We start from the raw sequence: 16,598 nt of genomic DNA, 5'->3' as shown, positions 1-16,598 counted from the left end.
CCATAGCAATTTTTCTCCACACATATTAAAAGCCCTTTTCAGCGGTTGTTTTTTATTATCCTTATTTAGGGGTCAGAGCACAGAGTGGTTCAGTGGCTTGCCTAAGGTCACACAATGAGTTTGTGGCACAATGGAGAAGAGAATTCAGGTCTCCTTACCACCAGTCTGATATTCTGATAAGGACGACTAAACTTCTGACTAGATTTAAAAGCAATCAATACGGTTTTGGATCAAATACTTGTCTTATATGACAGAAATCCTATATTAATACTGAGGTTCAAACTGAGTGAAACTTCTAAAGACTGTCCAATGAGTTAACAGCCAAATGTCAAGTTTAAAGCAGGATTTTCAGTACAGAAAAATAGAAGTTCTGACATCATGCTGCCAAAATGAGAATGCTTAGGTGGACACTGGTAAGATAGGCTACACAATAAAACGGCATGAGCCCTCATCACAGAAAAGCAGAGGAAGTATTGACTGAGATGAACGAGTCAAGTGAGACAAGACGTGGGATATGCTGGCTAGAGAGTATATGAACTAGTAGCTGTGGGACATGAGGAATACCTAGAAAAAGGTGGTTTGAGATGCTGAAGGAGGACGTGAAAGTTGGTGTCCGCTTGTTAGATGCGCTGGACAAGAATGCTTGGAGACTAAGAGCCAACAAAACCGAACTGATGGGACATGGTGGACTTTAAGTTAAACTCAAGTTCTTAAAGTTTCTTACCTTCATATAATGTTTTTGTATCTGAGCTGGGTATTACTTCTTCTTGCTGCTGGTAGTGGTTTACTGGAGAAAGTAAGTTACTTTCTGAAGAAACAATTTGTCCATTACTTAAGTTGGTGGACTGTAAACGGTTCCCCAAAGATACAGATCTGTAGGTCTTCAATCCACGCTGAAGAAAGTGATTATCAGTGCACAGGAAAGATAGAACTGAAAGCTTACGCAACTGCATCCACATTCTGTGAGTTTTTCTCAGTTGCTGAACAGAATTAGCAACACTACTTGTTTTCACTGACAAGTGCCATATGCTTATCTGCCGAGCCCAAAAAGCCATCTTCTACATAAATATGGTTCCCTGCTAAGAAAAAGGAGCACTTAATTATAAGGAGAAAATGGTCAGGAATAAAGTAATGCATCTCACTGTTCACACAAACTAGGTCCAAAGTTTAGGAAGCGGCTTTGTCAAAATTAAAGCAGAAGTAGGTCTGTGCTATCTAATGTCATTCAGCTGCCTTGTGAATTTACAAATGTGATATCCTAGAAAATACATAACTGAACAATAAAAATTTAAAAATCTTGAACAGACATTGTTTGCATTAAGTGTGTTAATTCTCAACAATCTGTTTATGAAAAAAGAATCAGGGCACCACAATGTCAAGTCTCTTCATGGGGCACTGCCAGACTGTCCTTTGGTTCTGTAAAAAGAAAAAGGAGTACTTGTGGCACGTTAGAGACTAACAAATTTATTTGAGCATAAGCACATAGCACAGGGAGGTCCTGGTCCACAACTGAAGCTCCTAGGTGTTATGCTAATACACATAAATTGATTACAACAGTAACACATTTAGTCTGAAAAAAGAAAAGGAGTACTTGTGGCACCTTAGAGACTAACCAATTTATTTGAGCATAAGCTTTCGTGAGCTACAGCTCACTTCATCAGATCCATACTGTGGAAAGTGTAGAAGATCTTTTTATATACACACAAAGCATGAAAAAATACCTCCTCCTACCCCACTCTCCTGCTGGTAATAGCTTATCTAAAGTGACCACTCTCCTTACAATGTGTATAATAATCAAGGTGGACCATTTCCAGCACAAATCCAGGGTTTAACAAGAACATCGGGAGGTGGGGGGGTAGGAAAAAACAAGAGGAAATAGGCTTGAATAGAGACTGGGAGTGGCTAAGTCATTATGCAAGGTAACCTAAGTTAATTATATCAAATTTGCAAATGAATTCCAATTCAACAGTTTCTCACTGGAGTCTGGATTTGAAGTTTTTTTGTTGTAATATCACAACTTTCATGTCTGTAATCGCGTGACCAGAGAGATTGAAGTGTTCTCCGACTGGTTTATGAATGTTATAATTCTTGACATCTGATTTGTGTCCGTTTATTCTTTTACGTACAGACTGTCCAGTTTGACCAATGTACATGGCAGAGGGGCATTGCTGGCACATGATGGCATATATCACATTGGTGGATGTGCAGGTGAACGAGCCTCTGATAGTATGGCTGATGTTATTAGGCCCTGTGATGGTGTCCCCTGAATAGATATGTGGGCACAGTTGGCAACGGGCTTTGTTGCAAGGATAGGTTCCTGGGTCAGTGGTTCTGTTGTGTAGTATGTGGTTGCTGGTGAGTATTTGCTGCAGGTTGGGGGGCTGTCTGTAGGCAAGGACTGGCCTGTCTCCCAAGATTTGTGAGAGTGTTGGGTCATCCTTCAAGATAGGTTGTAGATCCTTAATAATGCGTTGGAGGGGTTTTAGTTGGGGCTGAAGGTGATGGCTAGGGGCGTTCTGTTATTTTCTTTGTTAGACCTGTCCTGTAGTAGGTGACTTCTGGGAACTCTTCTGGCTCTATCAATCTGTTTTTTCACTTCCGCAGGTGGGTACTGTAGTTGTAAGAATGCTTGATAGAGATCTTGTAGCTGTTTGTCTCTGTCTGAGGGGTTGGAGCAAATGCAATTGTATCACAGAGCTTGACTGCAGACGATGGATCGTGTGGTGTGGTCAGGGTGAAAGCTGGAGGCATGTAGGTAGGAATAGTGGTCAGTAGATTTCCGGTATAGGGTGGTGTTTATGTGACCATCGTTTATTAGCACTGTAGTGTCCAGGAAGTGGATCTCTTGTGTGGACTGGATCAGGCTGAGGTTGATGGTGGGATGGAAATTGTTGAAATCATGGTGGAATTCCTCAAGGGCTTCTTTTCCATGGGTCCAGATGATGAAGATGTCATCAATGTAGCGCAAGTAGAGTAGGGGCGTTAGGGGACGAGAGCTGAGGAAGCGGTGTTCTAAGTCAGCCATAAAAATGTTGGCATACTGTGGGGCCATGCGGGCACCCATCGCAGTGCTGCTGATCTGAAGGTATACATTGTCCCCAATTGTCCTTACCCATAACTATTTTACATTATGGCCCCACAGTATGCCAACATTTTTATGGCTGACTTAGAACACCTCTTCCTCAGCTCTCGTCCCCTAACGCCCCTACTCTACTTGCGCTACACTGATGACATCTTCATCATCTGGACCCATGGAAAAGAAGCCCTTGAGGAATTCCACCATGATTTCAACAATTTCCATCCCACCATCAACCTCAGCCTGGTCCAGTCCACACAAGAGATCCACTTCCTGGACACTACAGTGCTAATAAACGATGGTCACATAAACACCACCCTATACCGGAAACCTACTGACCGCTATTCCTACCTACATGCCTCCAGCTTTCACCCTGACCACACCACACGATCCATCGTCTACAGCCAAGCTCTGCGATACAATCGCATTTGCTCCAACCCCTCAGACAGAGACAAACACCTACAAGATCTCTATCAAGCATTCTTACAACTACAATACCCACCTGCGGAAGTGAAGAAACAGACTGATAGAGCCAGAAGAGTTCCCAGAAGTCTCCTACTACAGGACAGGCCTAACAAAGAAAATAACAGAACGCCACTAGCCGTCACCTTCAGCCCCCAACTAAAACCCCTCCAACGCATTATTAAGGATCTACAACCTATCCTGAAGGATGACCCAACATTCTCACAAATCTTGGGAGACAGGCCAGTCCTTGCCTACAGACAGCCCCCCAACCTGAAGCAAATACTCACCAGCAACCACATACCACACAACAGAACCACTAACCCAGGAACCTATCCTTGCAACAAAGCCCGTTGCCAACTGTGCCCACATATCTATTCAGGGGACACCATCACAGGGCCTAATAACATCAGCCACACTATCAGAGGCTCGTTCATCTGCACATCCACCAATGTGATATATGCCATCATGTGCCAGCAATGCCCCTCTGCCATGTACATTGGTCAAACTGGACAGTCTGTACGTAAAAGAATAAATGGACACAAATCAGATGTCAAGAATTATAACATTCATAAACCAGTCGGAGAACACTTCAATCTCTCTGGTCACGCGATTACAGACATGAAAGTTGTGATATTACAACAAAAAAACTTCAAATCCAGACTCCAGCGAGAAACTGTTGAATTGGAATTCATTTGCAAATTGGATACAATTAACTTAGGCTTGAATAGAGACTGGGAGTGGCTAAGTCATTATGCAAGGTAACCTATTTCCCCTTGTTTTTTCCTACCCCCCCCCCCCCCAACATTCTTGTTAAACCCTGGATTTGTGCTGGAAATGGCCCAACTTGATTATCATACACACTGTAAGGAGAGTGATCACTTTAGATAAGCTATTACCAGCAGGAGAGTGGGGTGGCAGGAGGTATTTTTTCATGCTTTGTGTGTATATAAAAAGATCTTCTACACTTTCCACAGTATGCATCTGATGAAGTGAGCTGTAACTCACGAAAGCTTATGCTCAAATAAATTGGTTCGTCTCTAAGGTGCCACAAGTACTCCTTTTCTTTTTGCAAATACAGACTAACACGGCTGTTACTCTGAAACCTGACATTTAGTCTGGTTACGAGCATGCAATTAATATTGTATCTTGAAAGACAAGGCAGCTCCCCCTAGCCCAACAGGTACATTGCTCTCTTAGGCTCTGGCTACGGTAGAGAGCTTACAGCAGTGCACCCCCAACGCAGCTACATCAAGGGGAGAAGCTCTCCCGTCAATGTAGCGCAGTCCACACCAGTGCTTAGGTCAGTGTGACTTATGTCACTGAAGAGGGGTGGCTCATTCACATGCCTGAGCGACCTAAGTTATACCAAAGTAAGTGGCGGGGCAGACACACTACTACGTGTTCCTGCTCTCAGGCAGATCCCAGAGCTAGGACCGTGCCAAGGGCTCCCAGGGACACATGAAGTAGGAGCACCCAGCAGACCTAGAGATAAGGCAGCGCTTAAAGTGGCCTGAAAAAAAGCAGGAGGGCCTAACATAGCCCCAGTCAAAGTAAGGGGTCATGCACAGGAATCAAACAATGCACAATTTCTTGTATTACAGAATCCCATGCAACCGTTAGCTCATGAAGCTCCTTACAAATACTTATTGTCACTGTTTCTAAGCGAGACAACAGGCCGCGGACAAGTAATTAAAACCCCAGACATTCTAGGACTAGCGGGTGCCTGGCTGGGGGCGCAGGGGACGCTCAGACCGTGCCTAGGGTGCTGCCTCTGCCCACCCTGGCGCGTCCGTGTCCGGAGCCCGGCTCCGAGCCTGACCCTCCGCGGGGCTGGGCTGGCGGGAGCCCCGGCACGGTCCGTGCCCCTGCGGCTTCCAGCGCGGCTAGCCTCGCCCCCAGACACAGGCCCTAGGCCGCTCAGCGGCGGGCGGGCGGACTGAAGCCCGCAGCCTGCCCCGTTCCCAGCGCCCCCTGGCCCAGCTCCAGCCGCGGGGCCCAGCCGGGTGACCACGCCGGGGAGGGTCTCACCTGAGGCGGCGGCGAGGCCTCGTGCCGCGCCGCTGCCTCCTCCTCCCGTCGCCCCGCCCCCTCCCGGCCGGTCTGCGCGCAGCTGCCTCGCCCGCCCCCTTCCCTCACATACTGCAGAGGCGCTTCCTGCCCGGCCGAGACCATCTGCCGGCGGCGGGGGGTTGATACTCTCTTCCTTCTCCCCGCGCGGCCCGGCCGCCCCCTCCTCCGTGCAGTAATTCCCCGCCCCAACCCCCCCGCCTCGCAGGGGCCTGGTCCCAGCGCCCGTTTGGTGCCGCGCGCCCAGGCCCCCGGGCCGGGAGAGCGCTGCTCCCTCCCGCAGCCGGCCTCCCAAGCAGCCGCCGAGCGGAGCAGGCGGCCGGGCCGGGCCGGGCGGCGGCGCGCGGGGAGATGGCGTCCTGCGTGGGGAGCCGGACCCTGAGCAAGGACGATGTGAACTACCGGCTGCACTTCCGCATGATCAACGAGCAGCAGGTGGAGGACATCACCCTGGAGTTCTTCTACCGGCCCCACACCATCACCCTGCTGAGCTTCACCATCCTCAGCCTCATGGCCTTCGCCTTCACGCGGTGCGCGGGGCGGAAAGGAGGCGGGAGAGGCGGGGGCTGGGCGGGAGAGGCCCCGAACGAACGGCGGGGGGGAGAGGGAGGGACTGGGGAGCGCCGGGGCAGGTTACTGAGCCAGGCGTGAAGGTTGCCGGGCTCGGCGACAGGCCAGTAGCTCAGTGACTTGCGGAGGCGCCGCCCAGCTGGGGGACAGCCACACCGGGGCGGGTTGGTCCCCACCATGCGCCAGGTTTTCCTTTTTAAAAAAAAATTGAGCTGTTATTTTGAACATGGCCACAGAAGGACTGGAGTTTGCCCTCCCCCCCCCCCCCGCCCCCGGATGCTGTCAAGGCATCCCTACCAAGTATTATTTCTGTCCATAAATACCATAAAGAGAAGGTTTTGTTTTGGTTTGTTTTGCCTTTGGAAAGCACCTGACTGCAGCAGGACAGTGCATCCTAGACCATCATACTAGGGCTTTATTCAAACTGGCATTCATTCATTTTGCCTGGTGTTTTTTATGCACAATGTAAATCTGAAGTACAATCATTTGGGTTTGCTGTATGTTTGGTTATGTACCTGAGATCTTCATTACTGAATACATATTTTGTGTCAATCTCTCAAATTCAGATTAATTAAAGTGCTGATACCGTAGATAAAGACAAGGCATCTCTTGTGATAGTGATACCAGTCCCTTTTATCATGACATAAGACAGTGCTGTTAAATCTGTTGTACGTTTCTTTTTCCTATTTCTTGATGAAGAAGATAGTGTACTGGAGAGGGGTGGTGGTGTGTGTTTTGTTACCATACTCACTGGTAAATTTATTCAGGATTAGTGAGAGTGAGCTGGAACAGATCTTATCAAACCATAGCTGTGTCTTCAAAATTTGGTCTAGTAGTAGTATCAAGTAAGATTTTGTTTTGGCCTTTTTCAATAAGCTTAATTACAATGTGTCTTATAAAGTATTATGTCTCTATCAATATATAGAGTATCAGGTACTAGAAATTATTCATATCCTTTTTTAAAAAACAAACCAACAAAAAAGCTTGCTCTCAGTACCATAAAGTCTAACTCTGATTTTTTCAGTGTTGTTTAGTTTCCTACCATGATTTTGTAAACCGTCAGTTGAAGTCTTCATTGAAGTCAAACATAGTTCTCAAGCAGTCATCTGGGACTACACCATTTCTTGTGTAGCGTCACATCTTTTGCTTATTGAACACTATTGTTTTATGCAGATCTCAGATGAACCAGGGAAAAGATCTTCTGTTGGATGCAGCAGCCAGATCCATCCTTAGTTTTGGGAACCTGGTAGTGGTTCTTCATTAGGATCTCAGGAGACAGAGGTCACAGTCCTGAAGTTGGCAGACCAGGGTGGAGCTAGACTTCAGAGAGGGGTTGCTTCAATGTGGGAAAGCCAACAAAGTAAATTTGAATGGGTGTTTAATTGCCTAATTTGCCTATTTTAGGCTTTTCTAATGTATCTGTCACCTAAATATTCAGGGCCACTGCTGCACCTGCCTTGTTTTTCCTTTTGGATAAGCTGGTCTCTGGCTTCCCACCTCCAAATCTGTTGCTATAGCTGGGATTCCTATTGACTATGCTCCACTGTTTCCCTTTCCTCCTCTGGGGAGGAGGATATGGCTTTCATTTAACTGAGAGGCAACCAACAAGGAGGCAAATAGCAACTGAGGGACGGCTGCTGGGGCACTCCTTTGTGAAGCACACACAGCAGCATTTAATGGAGGTGACAGGCTGTGTTTTAGTAAAGCAAGAATAGAATGCAGGACTGTGTTCTCCAAGCCCCACTCCCTCAGCACCTGGACACCCCTGCCCAAGCCACTTGCATCCAGCCCCCCTTCCCCTGCTGAGCCCCAACCACCTTCACCTGGACCCCCTGCAGAGTCCCATTGCCCCTGTACCCATAACCCCCCAATAAGTCCCTGTTCATCCAGATCCCCCCACACCCAGATTGCCCCACACAGAACCCTATCCCCACACACTAAGGCCCTTCACCCTTGGATCCTGCAGGGCTGAGCCTGCTTGACCCAACCTGGTGTGCCTAGTATGGAGGGGCAGGGACACAGGGTGTTTCTGGGCAGGCCCGGCCCTTGCACCTGACCCTGACATAGTGCAGCCTCTCCGCTGAGTTCATGTGCTGGGATGTGCGGGGCTTTAGGGTGATTTCCCACCTCCATGCAGCCAGTGGCCTGTGTTCCCCACCGCCATGCTGGAGCTTCCACATTTATTTATCGACAAATAAAATTTGCAGAATTTTAAAATGTTGTTTGCAGAATTTTTATTTTTTTGGCACAGAATTCCCTCAAGAGTACATTTTCTTATTATTGTTTGTTGTGACAGTCATTTTGTTTCCCTGTGCCTGCACCTTCCTCTCAGGATTCCCAGCAACACCTCTTCCAAACAAACACCATAGTCTCTCTTCTAGCTCAGAAGCAGTAACCAAGCTGTAGTTTTTTCTTTCCTGCCTCTGGCAGGGGGACAGGATAAACATTCTTTTTAAAAGTGTAACTGTATTAATCCCAAAATGAACTAACTAAAGCAGTAACTTCTGGCTTTCTTAATCAAGGCTTTGACTATCTAGTATGCAGTAAGTAAAGAGGATGTACAGAGAGAAAGATGTTAAAGATTAATCACAATACTCAGGATCTTAGAAACGTGGGGTAGGGAGGTAGAGTCTGATCTGTTCATGTAGTGACCAAAAAAGAAAACAAAATGCTTTATAAGGCTCAGAAATCTTGATCTGTACAAAGCCAAATGTATTTGCTGCTACGTTAGGCTTAACTTAAGTGACTTAGTCCACGCTTCTCTAATATATGTGGCTAGGTTGCACTGAATTATGCAGCAATTTTACTTGATTATTAAATCATTCAGTAGCTTTCATTTTTATGGAAAACGTTCTACCAGACATTACTAAGTGAAAATAATGAATGTACACTGTTATGTGAATTTGTAGCAGAGGACTACCTCCTCTGTATGCTGGGCCATTGTGAATCTGTGGGTCGGCTGTACTAAGACAGGGCAGCAGCTCTGATCAAGGCGGAACTCCTGGAGGAGCACAGGGAGCCCAGGGCTAGGGCAGAATTCCTGGTTTTTAGCTAGTCATGGAATGACTCTAAGACATACATGGGTGGCACTATAACCAGGAAACTGACACTAGTAAATCTGGATAGAACAGGGGGAAGATTAGAGAAAGGTCACTGGCATGATGCACTTTAGAGAGACAAGGTGAATGAGGTAATATCTTTTATTGAACCAACTTCTGTTGGTGAGAGCTTTACTCATATGTAGGACCCTGCCAAATTCATGGTCCATTTTGATCAATTTCAGGGCCAGATGGTTTTAAAATTGGTCAATTTCACATTTTCAGATGTTTACATCTGAAATTTCAGGGTGTTGTAACCATATGGTTCCTGAGCCAGAACGGGTTGGTGGGGGGGTCACAAAGCTGGTGTGGGGGGTCGCGGGATTGCCACCCTCAGTTCTGTGCTGCCTTCTCTGAAGGCAGCAGCTGTGGAGCTTCCTGCAGCCGGGGGGAGATTCCCGGAGGTCGAGGTGGGTCTGATCTCCCCTGGGCTGCTGGGAGTCTTCAGAGCTGGTACAGCCATGAGCTTCCTGCAGCCAGGGGAGGTACCCAGACATGGGTCTGATCTCCCGCTGAGAGCAGCTGTTCAGGGGAAGAGGAAGTTCTGTCCCACCCTACCCCTCCCCAGCAGCTGGAGCCTGGTGAACAGTAGGAGCCCCGAGCTGGGGCGCCCCAGCCCTGCCCCTCCAATAGCTAGATTTCATGGGGGAGATCTGATTTCACAGTCTGTGACGTGTTTTTCACGGCCATTAATTTGGTAGGTCCCTTCACATGGCAGCAGCCTTCCCATGGCAGACCTGACCTAGCCAGGGCTCAGAAGCTTCCCGGGTAGAAAAGGCTGCTATGGCACTCCGCTGTAGTGTAATGTATTCTTCTTCTTTATTTGTATTACCATAGTACTTAGGAGCCATTGTCATAGACCAGGACCCTAACATGCTAAGAGCTGTACAAACACAAAACAAAAAAACCTGTTCCTGTCCCAAAGAGCTTACAATCTAAGTAGGAGATTATGCAGCACTTTGGAAGAGGGGAAAATTATATGTCCCACATTCAGAGCCGCCCCTTGGGTAGGGCGAATTGGGGCAACCGCTCCGGGCCCCACGCTTTAGAGGGCCCCGCAGGCCAGTACGATTGGCCGGTGCAGTCAGTCCCAGAAGAGACGAATCTGTCACTTCTGCCCCAGGCTCCACCCACCCCCTAGGGATGGCCCTGCCCACATTTATAATCATGCATCTGAGGCTAAATGTTATTGCAAACTCTAAAATACAGTACTATTTCCTCACTGATCCCATCCTGGCAATTATTGTGGGGCAAATTATACTGCTGCAGATTCATTTTTGAACCATCCTGAAATAAGATACCCTTATTTCACCATGCACAGCTTAATCCATTGTAAAACTAGAAAGAAAATTTAACGCTAAAAGGAAAGGAAGAAATAATGGAATATATTACTGTGCATTGTATATTGGTACCTAGATACGTTCATGATGAGTACATAAAAATATTTAGTTATAAGCAATAAGATTTTAATCTTCATAGTAATAATTAAGATGTGCTATATCAACTATGCTTGTATTTGAGTTATTAATAATTGATGGTTACACTTACTGATTTTGTTATTTAAGGCTCCGAGAACTGACTGAAGAAGAGAGAACTTATTTGCAAAAGCCAGATCTATTCTGAAATGGGTGGATCTCCCATGTAAACTAGGTGGTACTCTTAGCTATCTGAGAAGGAAAAACAGCTAAATCAGGCTTGCCAGGATTTCCTGTCAAGATATTCACACTCAATGCTTAGGTCTATCCTTTGGCTATAATATAACAACAACCTTTCTCCAAAAAAAGAGGAATAATTTAAGCCTTGTTATTTTTACTTTGCAGTCAGTTCTGACAATGGCTAGAAGCTGTACTCCTGGCCTGGGTATATTGATTTTATGTTTAGCTTTGTTCTTGTATAAATGGATGTGCAAGGGTGTCAAGTGAAACCATTCAGTGCAGTTACTAAGTTAGCTTCTCTTATTGATTGTGAACCATCATTGATTTTCAGTGCTTATTTCCAAATGTATTTCATTAACCTGGCATCTAGAGTGCCTTTTCTCATTGTCCTCAAAGAAGTCATGTTACTAAGTTGATGATGTCTGTCTTTTCAGGAATGATTCTATCCCAGAAGATAATATTTGGAAGGGTATCCTCTCTGTGGTTTTCTTCTTTCTAATCGTTAGTGTTCTAGCTTTTCCAAATGGTAAGTATATTGATGCTTTACCTTTATTTCACATGCATATTTCTTTTCACTTGTTGCCATTTACTTTCTGAGATGGAAAGAATTGCTTGCTTGCTTCTTCAAGTGATTACTCATGTCCATGCCATGTTAGGTGAGTGTGCCCACCACATGCACTGGTGCCAGAAGTTTTTCCTCGGTGGTATCCATTGGGGTACCCTGGTGCCCTCTGGAGTGGCGCTTATTTGCACTAGTATAAGCCCCCCACCGCTCTCAGTTCCTTCTTACTGCCAGTGTCTGTGCTGGAACGCTCCCCTTGTTCTAGCAAGCAGTTTCTATTCAGTGGTTCTTTGAACTTTTATGTAAATTGTTGTTAGTTAGTAATTAGTTTACAGTTCTTAATAGCTAGTAGACTTTAGCGAATAGTCCCCTGAGGGACTTAGCCCAGGAACGGGGCATGCCCCATTCCCCGGGCTTTAAGCCTTGCGATCGTTTTAAGGAACCCAGGCCAATCAGCAATCCATACCTAAGCTGTTTGAAGTGTCTGGGTGAGTCCCATATCCATGAAAAGTGCTGCATTTGTAAGGGATTCAAGCCCTGGACCAAGAGGGAAAGAGACATTAGACTTTGCTCGCTCCTCATATCAACCAGAATATCTTCCTTCCAGTGTTCTATCTGAAACTTCACAAGACCAATGAGGAGAGATGCAATGTAAGGTGCACCATAGCTTTCTATTTGGAGCGCAACAATCTCTTCCACAGATTGACTCAACCCTTTGTTGTGACTGCCGACAAAAGGAAGAGCCTTCCAGTGTCCTCTCAAAGGATTTCAAACTGGATCACCACTGCTTTCACATCTGTTACGAGTTAGCGCGGGCAGTGCCTCCACTAGGGCTCAGGCATCTTTGGCTGCCTTCCTGGCGCATGTCCCTATCCAGGATATCCGCAGGGCTGCAACGCCGTCTTCAGTACACATTTTCACCACTCATTACCCCATCACCCAGCAAGCCAGAGATGATGCTGGATTTGGCAAAGCTGTGTTGCAATCAACACGTCCGTGAACTCTTCCCCGCCTCTGATGGTACTGCTTGGGAGTCACCTAACATGGAATGGACTTGAGCAATCACTTGAAGAAGAAAAAAACTGTTACTAACCTTTTGTAACTGTTGTCTTCAAGATGCATTGCTCATGTCCATTCCATGACCCACTCTCCTTCCCCACTGTCGGAGTTCCAGCAAGAAGGAACTGAGGGAGGATGGAAGGTGGCCCCTTATCCCGGCGCATATGTGCCAGAGGGTGCCAGATTTGGTCCCCTACCGATACCACTGAGGAAAAACTTCCCACACCAATGCATGTGGTGAGCATACTCATCGAACATGGAATGGACATGAGCAACACATCTCGAAGACCAACAGTAACAAAAGGTTAGTAACTTTTTTTTTTTAAATTAAGAGAGATTTTATTCACTGTCTTTACATGGCATTAAATTAAGCAACCATATAAATGAACTGTAATAGCATTGAGCTGAAATACCAACAAAATACAGGCTATTTATCTTTTGCATGGTCTCGCTAGAGAGCCATAGTCCCTTGAAAATGGAAATGTCAGCTTTTTCAGTATATTTGGGGATTAAATCTCTCAATAATAATATCTGGTTCTTCTACAGTGTTCTACATCAGTAAATCTCAAAGCAGGAGGTCAGTATCGTTATCCACACTTTATAGATGGGAAAACTGAGGCTCCAAGAGGGGAAGTGGCTTGCTAAAGGTCATATAAGAGGCTAGTGGCAGAGCCAGGACTAGAACCAAAATCTGACCTTTATTGTTATGGATGTACAACAGTAAAGTTGCTGTACTTCATCTCCACCCCCTAAGAAAATGAAACTTGAAAGAATTTTTCAATGATTGTGAGCGGGGTGTGAAGTAAATCAAAATAGTTTTATTGCCATGTTCTACTAATGATGCGAGTTGAAAAGAATAACGCTTTGGTTACACTGGAGACCCTTCAAGAGAAGAGTTATCCTGTTTTGAGTTACATATATTGTGATCTTTGTTTCCTACTGTAGACTGGTTATGACCATACATTTGTTGGTCAGTTTTGCTTCCCCCCATTTCAGATATTGCCTCTGTTCAACAGTAGATGAACAATAGTTTCTATCAGGACAGATTTGCAGCTTTAAAGGGGAACATTTTGAAAGGAGACTCTAGAGCTTTGTCTTACGATGCTATCTAGCTCCTCCTAGAACTTCATTAATGAGTAGTTTTCATAATGTGCTCGCCAAAATGATGAATTGGATAGAGAGAAGGAAAATGCAGGAATTTTGTGCCAGTACCTTTTAGCTTTCATATTTTCAATAGACTCCTAAACCTCCCATTGTGGTTTCTGGCATGACACTATATTCATATACTTCCCAGCACCTATGGGATAAAATTTTTAGTTTTTCATAGTATGTAGTTTTTCTGTTGACATACACACTTAACAATTAAGAGTTTTATGTGCAAGAAACTGAATTCCTGTTTATATTACCATATCAAAATTGCCATGAAAGTTTTATTTTGGAGTGCACATTGGCGCAATGTGAATTAGTGCATTCAAGATTAGGCTGTTCTGGCACGAAAGAGAGCTTGTGTAAACTCCTGGTGATCAGCTCTGTCTTCAGCAGCAAATGATTCTTCAATCTTGAAGGATCACAGGAGAGTATCTGAGGGGGCAGAGGGGATAAATTAGAGATCATGCCGCCTCTCATCAGATGTAAATGCCTGCCAAAATCCAGTTTCATAAATTTCAAGGCAAAAAGAGACCACTCTGAACATCTGGTCTGACTTCCTGTATAATACATCCCATAGAACTTCCCCATAATAATTCCTTTTGAACTAGCACATATATATTTTAAGTTGTTGATGTGAGTTTCCTGGTGGGAGTTATAGACTTAATGTATTTATTGAAATATTATGGATGGAACTAAGTATTTTTAAGTATGCTTAGATAACAGAAAGATTAGGGTGCTAAGAAGGTGGAGATGAAATGACTGTTAACTTTATTAAATCTCTTAGAAAACTCGGATTCATGGGCCATAATTGGTTTTGGATAGATTTTTCGAAAATCTTTGTGGAGCAAATAAATAACTCCTTACAAATTCAGGGATTACTCAGACAAATCATAATTTCAAAATAACTTCCTCCAAATGAACATCAACCATTATCATGCTGTTGACAAAAGAAAGCAAGGGTTTAACCCAGTGTGCCTGTCCCATAGCTACATTCTATAAAATCTCATCAAGGTAATCACTCATGTCCCTATCCCCATAAATGAATTATGTGTCACATGCAGACCAAACTGATTTCCTATAGGGAAGAACAAATTTGGATATGCGAAGAAGGTTACATAATGTAATTGCCCAAACCACAAGATCTGCATGTGACTGTCGTTCACTTATGGGTTAGAAAAAACCCTTGCGGGGTGAAATAGGGATAGCTATTTGCAGATAGGATTCAAAGATCAAATCATAATGTGTGTTGAAGACCTATATTTTCAGCCTCTTCCTGCAGTCTAGAAGAATGGATTATATTTAGAAACTTTTCAGTGCCACCTTATCTCCACTTCTCTTTTTGCTCTAGTTTGGCGTTTTAATTTAATAAAGGAAGTCAATCTAATCTCCGGCAAAATAAATAAATCTAAAACAGAAGCCGTAATAAGAGGACATTCGTCCTCAGGAATCCAGGCTCTTGAGACCTTTAAAGAAATCTTGATATATCTTGAAGTTAAGCCCTTTTGAGCTAGGTATTTAATCAGGATTTGTGTTTGATCTTAATGGTGTCTCTAACGGTATCAATTTCAATTTTGTAGCCAGAAGAGCTTGTTTTTTCACACACTTCCAACCTCTGTGTGTAAGATGCCTGATATTCTTTGTGATATCTGATATTAAGTCTGTTAGAAGTTTTAGGTGGCCTGCCTGGTAATGTTTTTGGGAGTTAGTGCCCCCAGTTTCATTGCTAACCTGCAGAAACTTGTACTTGATTACTTTTTCATTCCCAAAATGAAACATGCCCACAACTGTAAAAAGCCACAAAACAGATGTAATCTAAAAAACAGATCAAGAGATCAGCCTGTTAAAAATACTAGCAGCTGACACCTCAGCACACATACATCCAAAATATATGCCATCTTCTTACCACCATGGAAAGAATGCCAATGAAAAGTAATTGCATATTTCTTCCATGTCCAAGTAATGATCAAAAAACCTTCAAATCCTAGAATCAATTACTAATGAACTTTTTTTTATTTAAGGCTCTAAGCCAAACTTTCAAGTATATTGTAAAGCTTGAAGAAAAACCGATCTTTGCTTGTTAACTTTTGCTGATATCCCCCTGAACCAAGTCTTAGAAATAATATGCTGTAGTTTTAATCTTTGTAATCAATTCACTGTCATCTAGCAAATATTTCTCTCCACAGGGCCTTTTACTCGCCCACATCCAGCGATATGGCGGATGGTTTTTGGTAAGTTTTAAATTTTTATGTTTATCTTATTTAGTTTCATCAGAAAATGCTGGTTGGTTGAACCTGAGATTTTTTCAAGAAAGTGAATTGGGTTCAATTAACTTGCACCAAATCACATGCTTGGGCCCGTAAATCCAATGCTTGCATGATCCGCAGCTCCCGGAGAGCCCTGCCAATCCAGGGTTCATATATTCTAAGTCCTGAAGGGACCATTGTGATCATCTAGTCTGAGATTCCTGTATAACACAAGCTATAGAATTTTCCCAGGATAATTCCTAGAACATATCTTTTAGAAAAACATCCAATATCCAAGTTGTCAGTGATGGTGAATCCACCATGACCCTGGGTAAATTGTTGCAATGGTTAATTACCCTCACTGTTAGAAATTTACCCCTTGTTTCCAGTCTGAATTTGTCTAACTTCAACTTCCAGATGCTGGATCATGTTATGCTTTTCTTTGCTAGACTGAAGGGCCCATTATTAAATATTTGTTCCCCACATAGGTATGTACACACTGTAATCGAGTTATCCCTTAGCCATAAGCTAAATAGATTGAGCTCCTTGAGTCTCTCATTATAAGGCATGTTTTCTAATTCTTTACTAATACTCATGGCTCTTCTCTGAATCCTCTCCAATTGATCAACATCCTTCTGGAATTTTGGGCACCAG

General features: G+C 44.3%; 2 protein-coding genes across 6 annotated transcripts in view; one reads left to right on the top strand and one right to left on the bottom strand.

Moving 5' to 3' along the window:
• MTERF3 (mitochondrial transcription termination factor 3) overlaps positions 1-5,701 on the bottom strand; it is a 38,095-nt gene extending 32,394 nt beyond the window's left edge. The window contains exons 1-2 of one of the 4 annotated variants that reach the window (XM_077809962.1): positions 5,682-5,701; positions 725-1,076 (exon numbers count right to left, since the gene is read on the bottom strand). In XM_077809962.1, coding sequence (XP_077666088.1) covers positions 725-1,055 — 331 coding nt within the window. In that variant the 5' untranslated portion in view covers positions 1,056-1,076; positions 5,682-5,701. Of the gene's footprint in view, positions 1-724; positions 1,414-5,569; positions 5,640-5,681 lie in introns of those variants that run through there. The other 3 variants (XM_077809960.1, XM_077809961.1, XM_077809963.1) reach the window with 3 other exon arrangements.
• Positions 5,702-5,827: 126 nt separating this feature from the next.
• Positions 5,828-16,598, top strand: part of PTDSS1 (phosphatidylserine synthase 1) — a 50,132-nt gene continuing 39,361 nt past the window's right edge. The window contains exons 1-3 of one of the 2 annotated variants that reach the window (XM_077809965.1): positions 5,828-6,138; positions 11,366-11,457; positions 15,885-15,929. In XM_077809965.1, coding sequence (XP_077666091.1) covers positions 5,960-6,138; positions 11,366-11,457; positions 15,885-15,929 — 316 coding nt within the window. In that variant the 5' untranslated portion in view covers positions 5,828-5,959. The remainder of the gene's footprint in view (positions 6,139-11,365; positions 11,458-15,884; positions 15,930-16,598) is intronic. The other variant, XM_077809964.1, reaches the window with a different exon arrangement.

The sequence above is a fragment of the Eretmochelys imbricata genome, chromosome 2 (genome assembly GCF_965152235.1).
Source record: "Eretmochelys imbricata isolate rEreImb1 chromosome 2, rEreImb1.hap1, whole genome shotgun sequence".
NCBI lineage: Eukaryota > Metazoa > Chordata > Testudines > Cheloniidae > Eretmochelys > Eretmochelys imbricata.
This window is presented reverse-complemented; position numbering and strand designations above follow the sequence as displayed.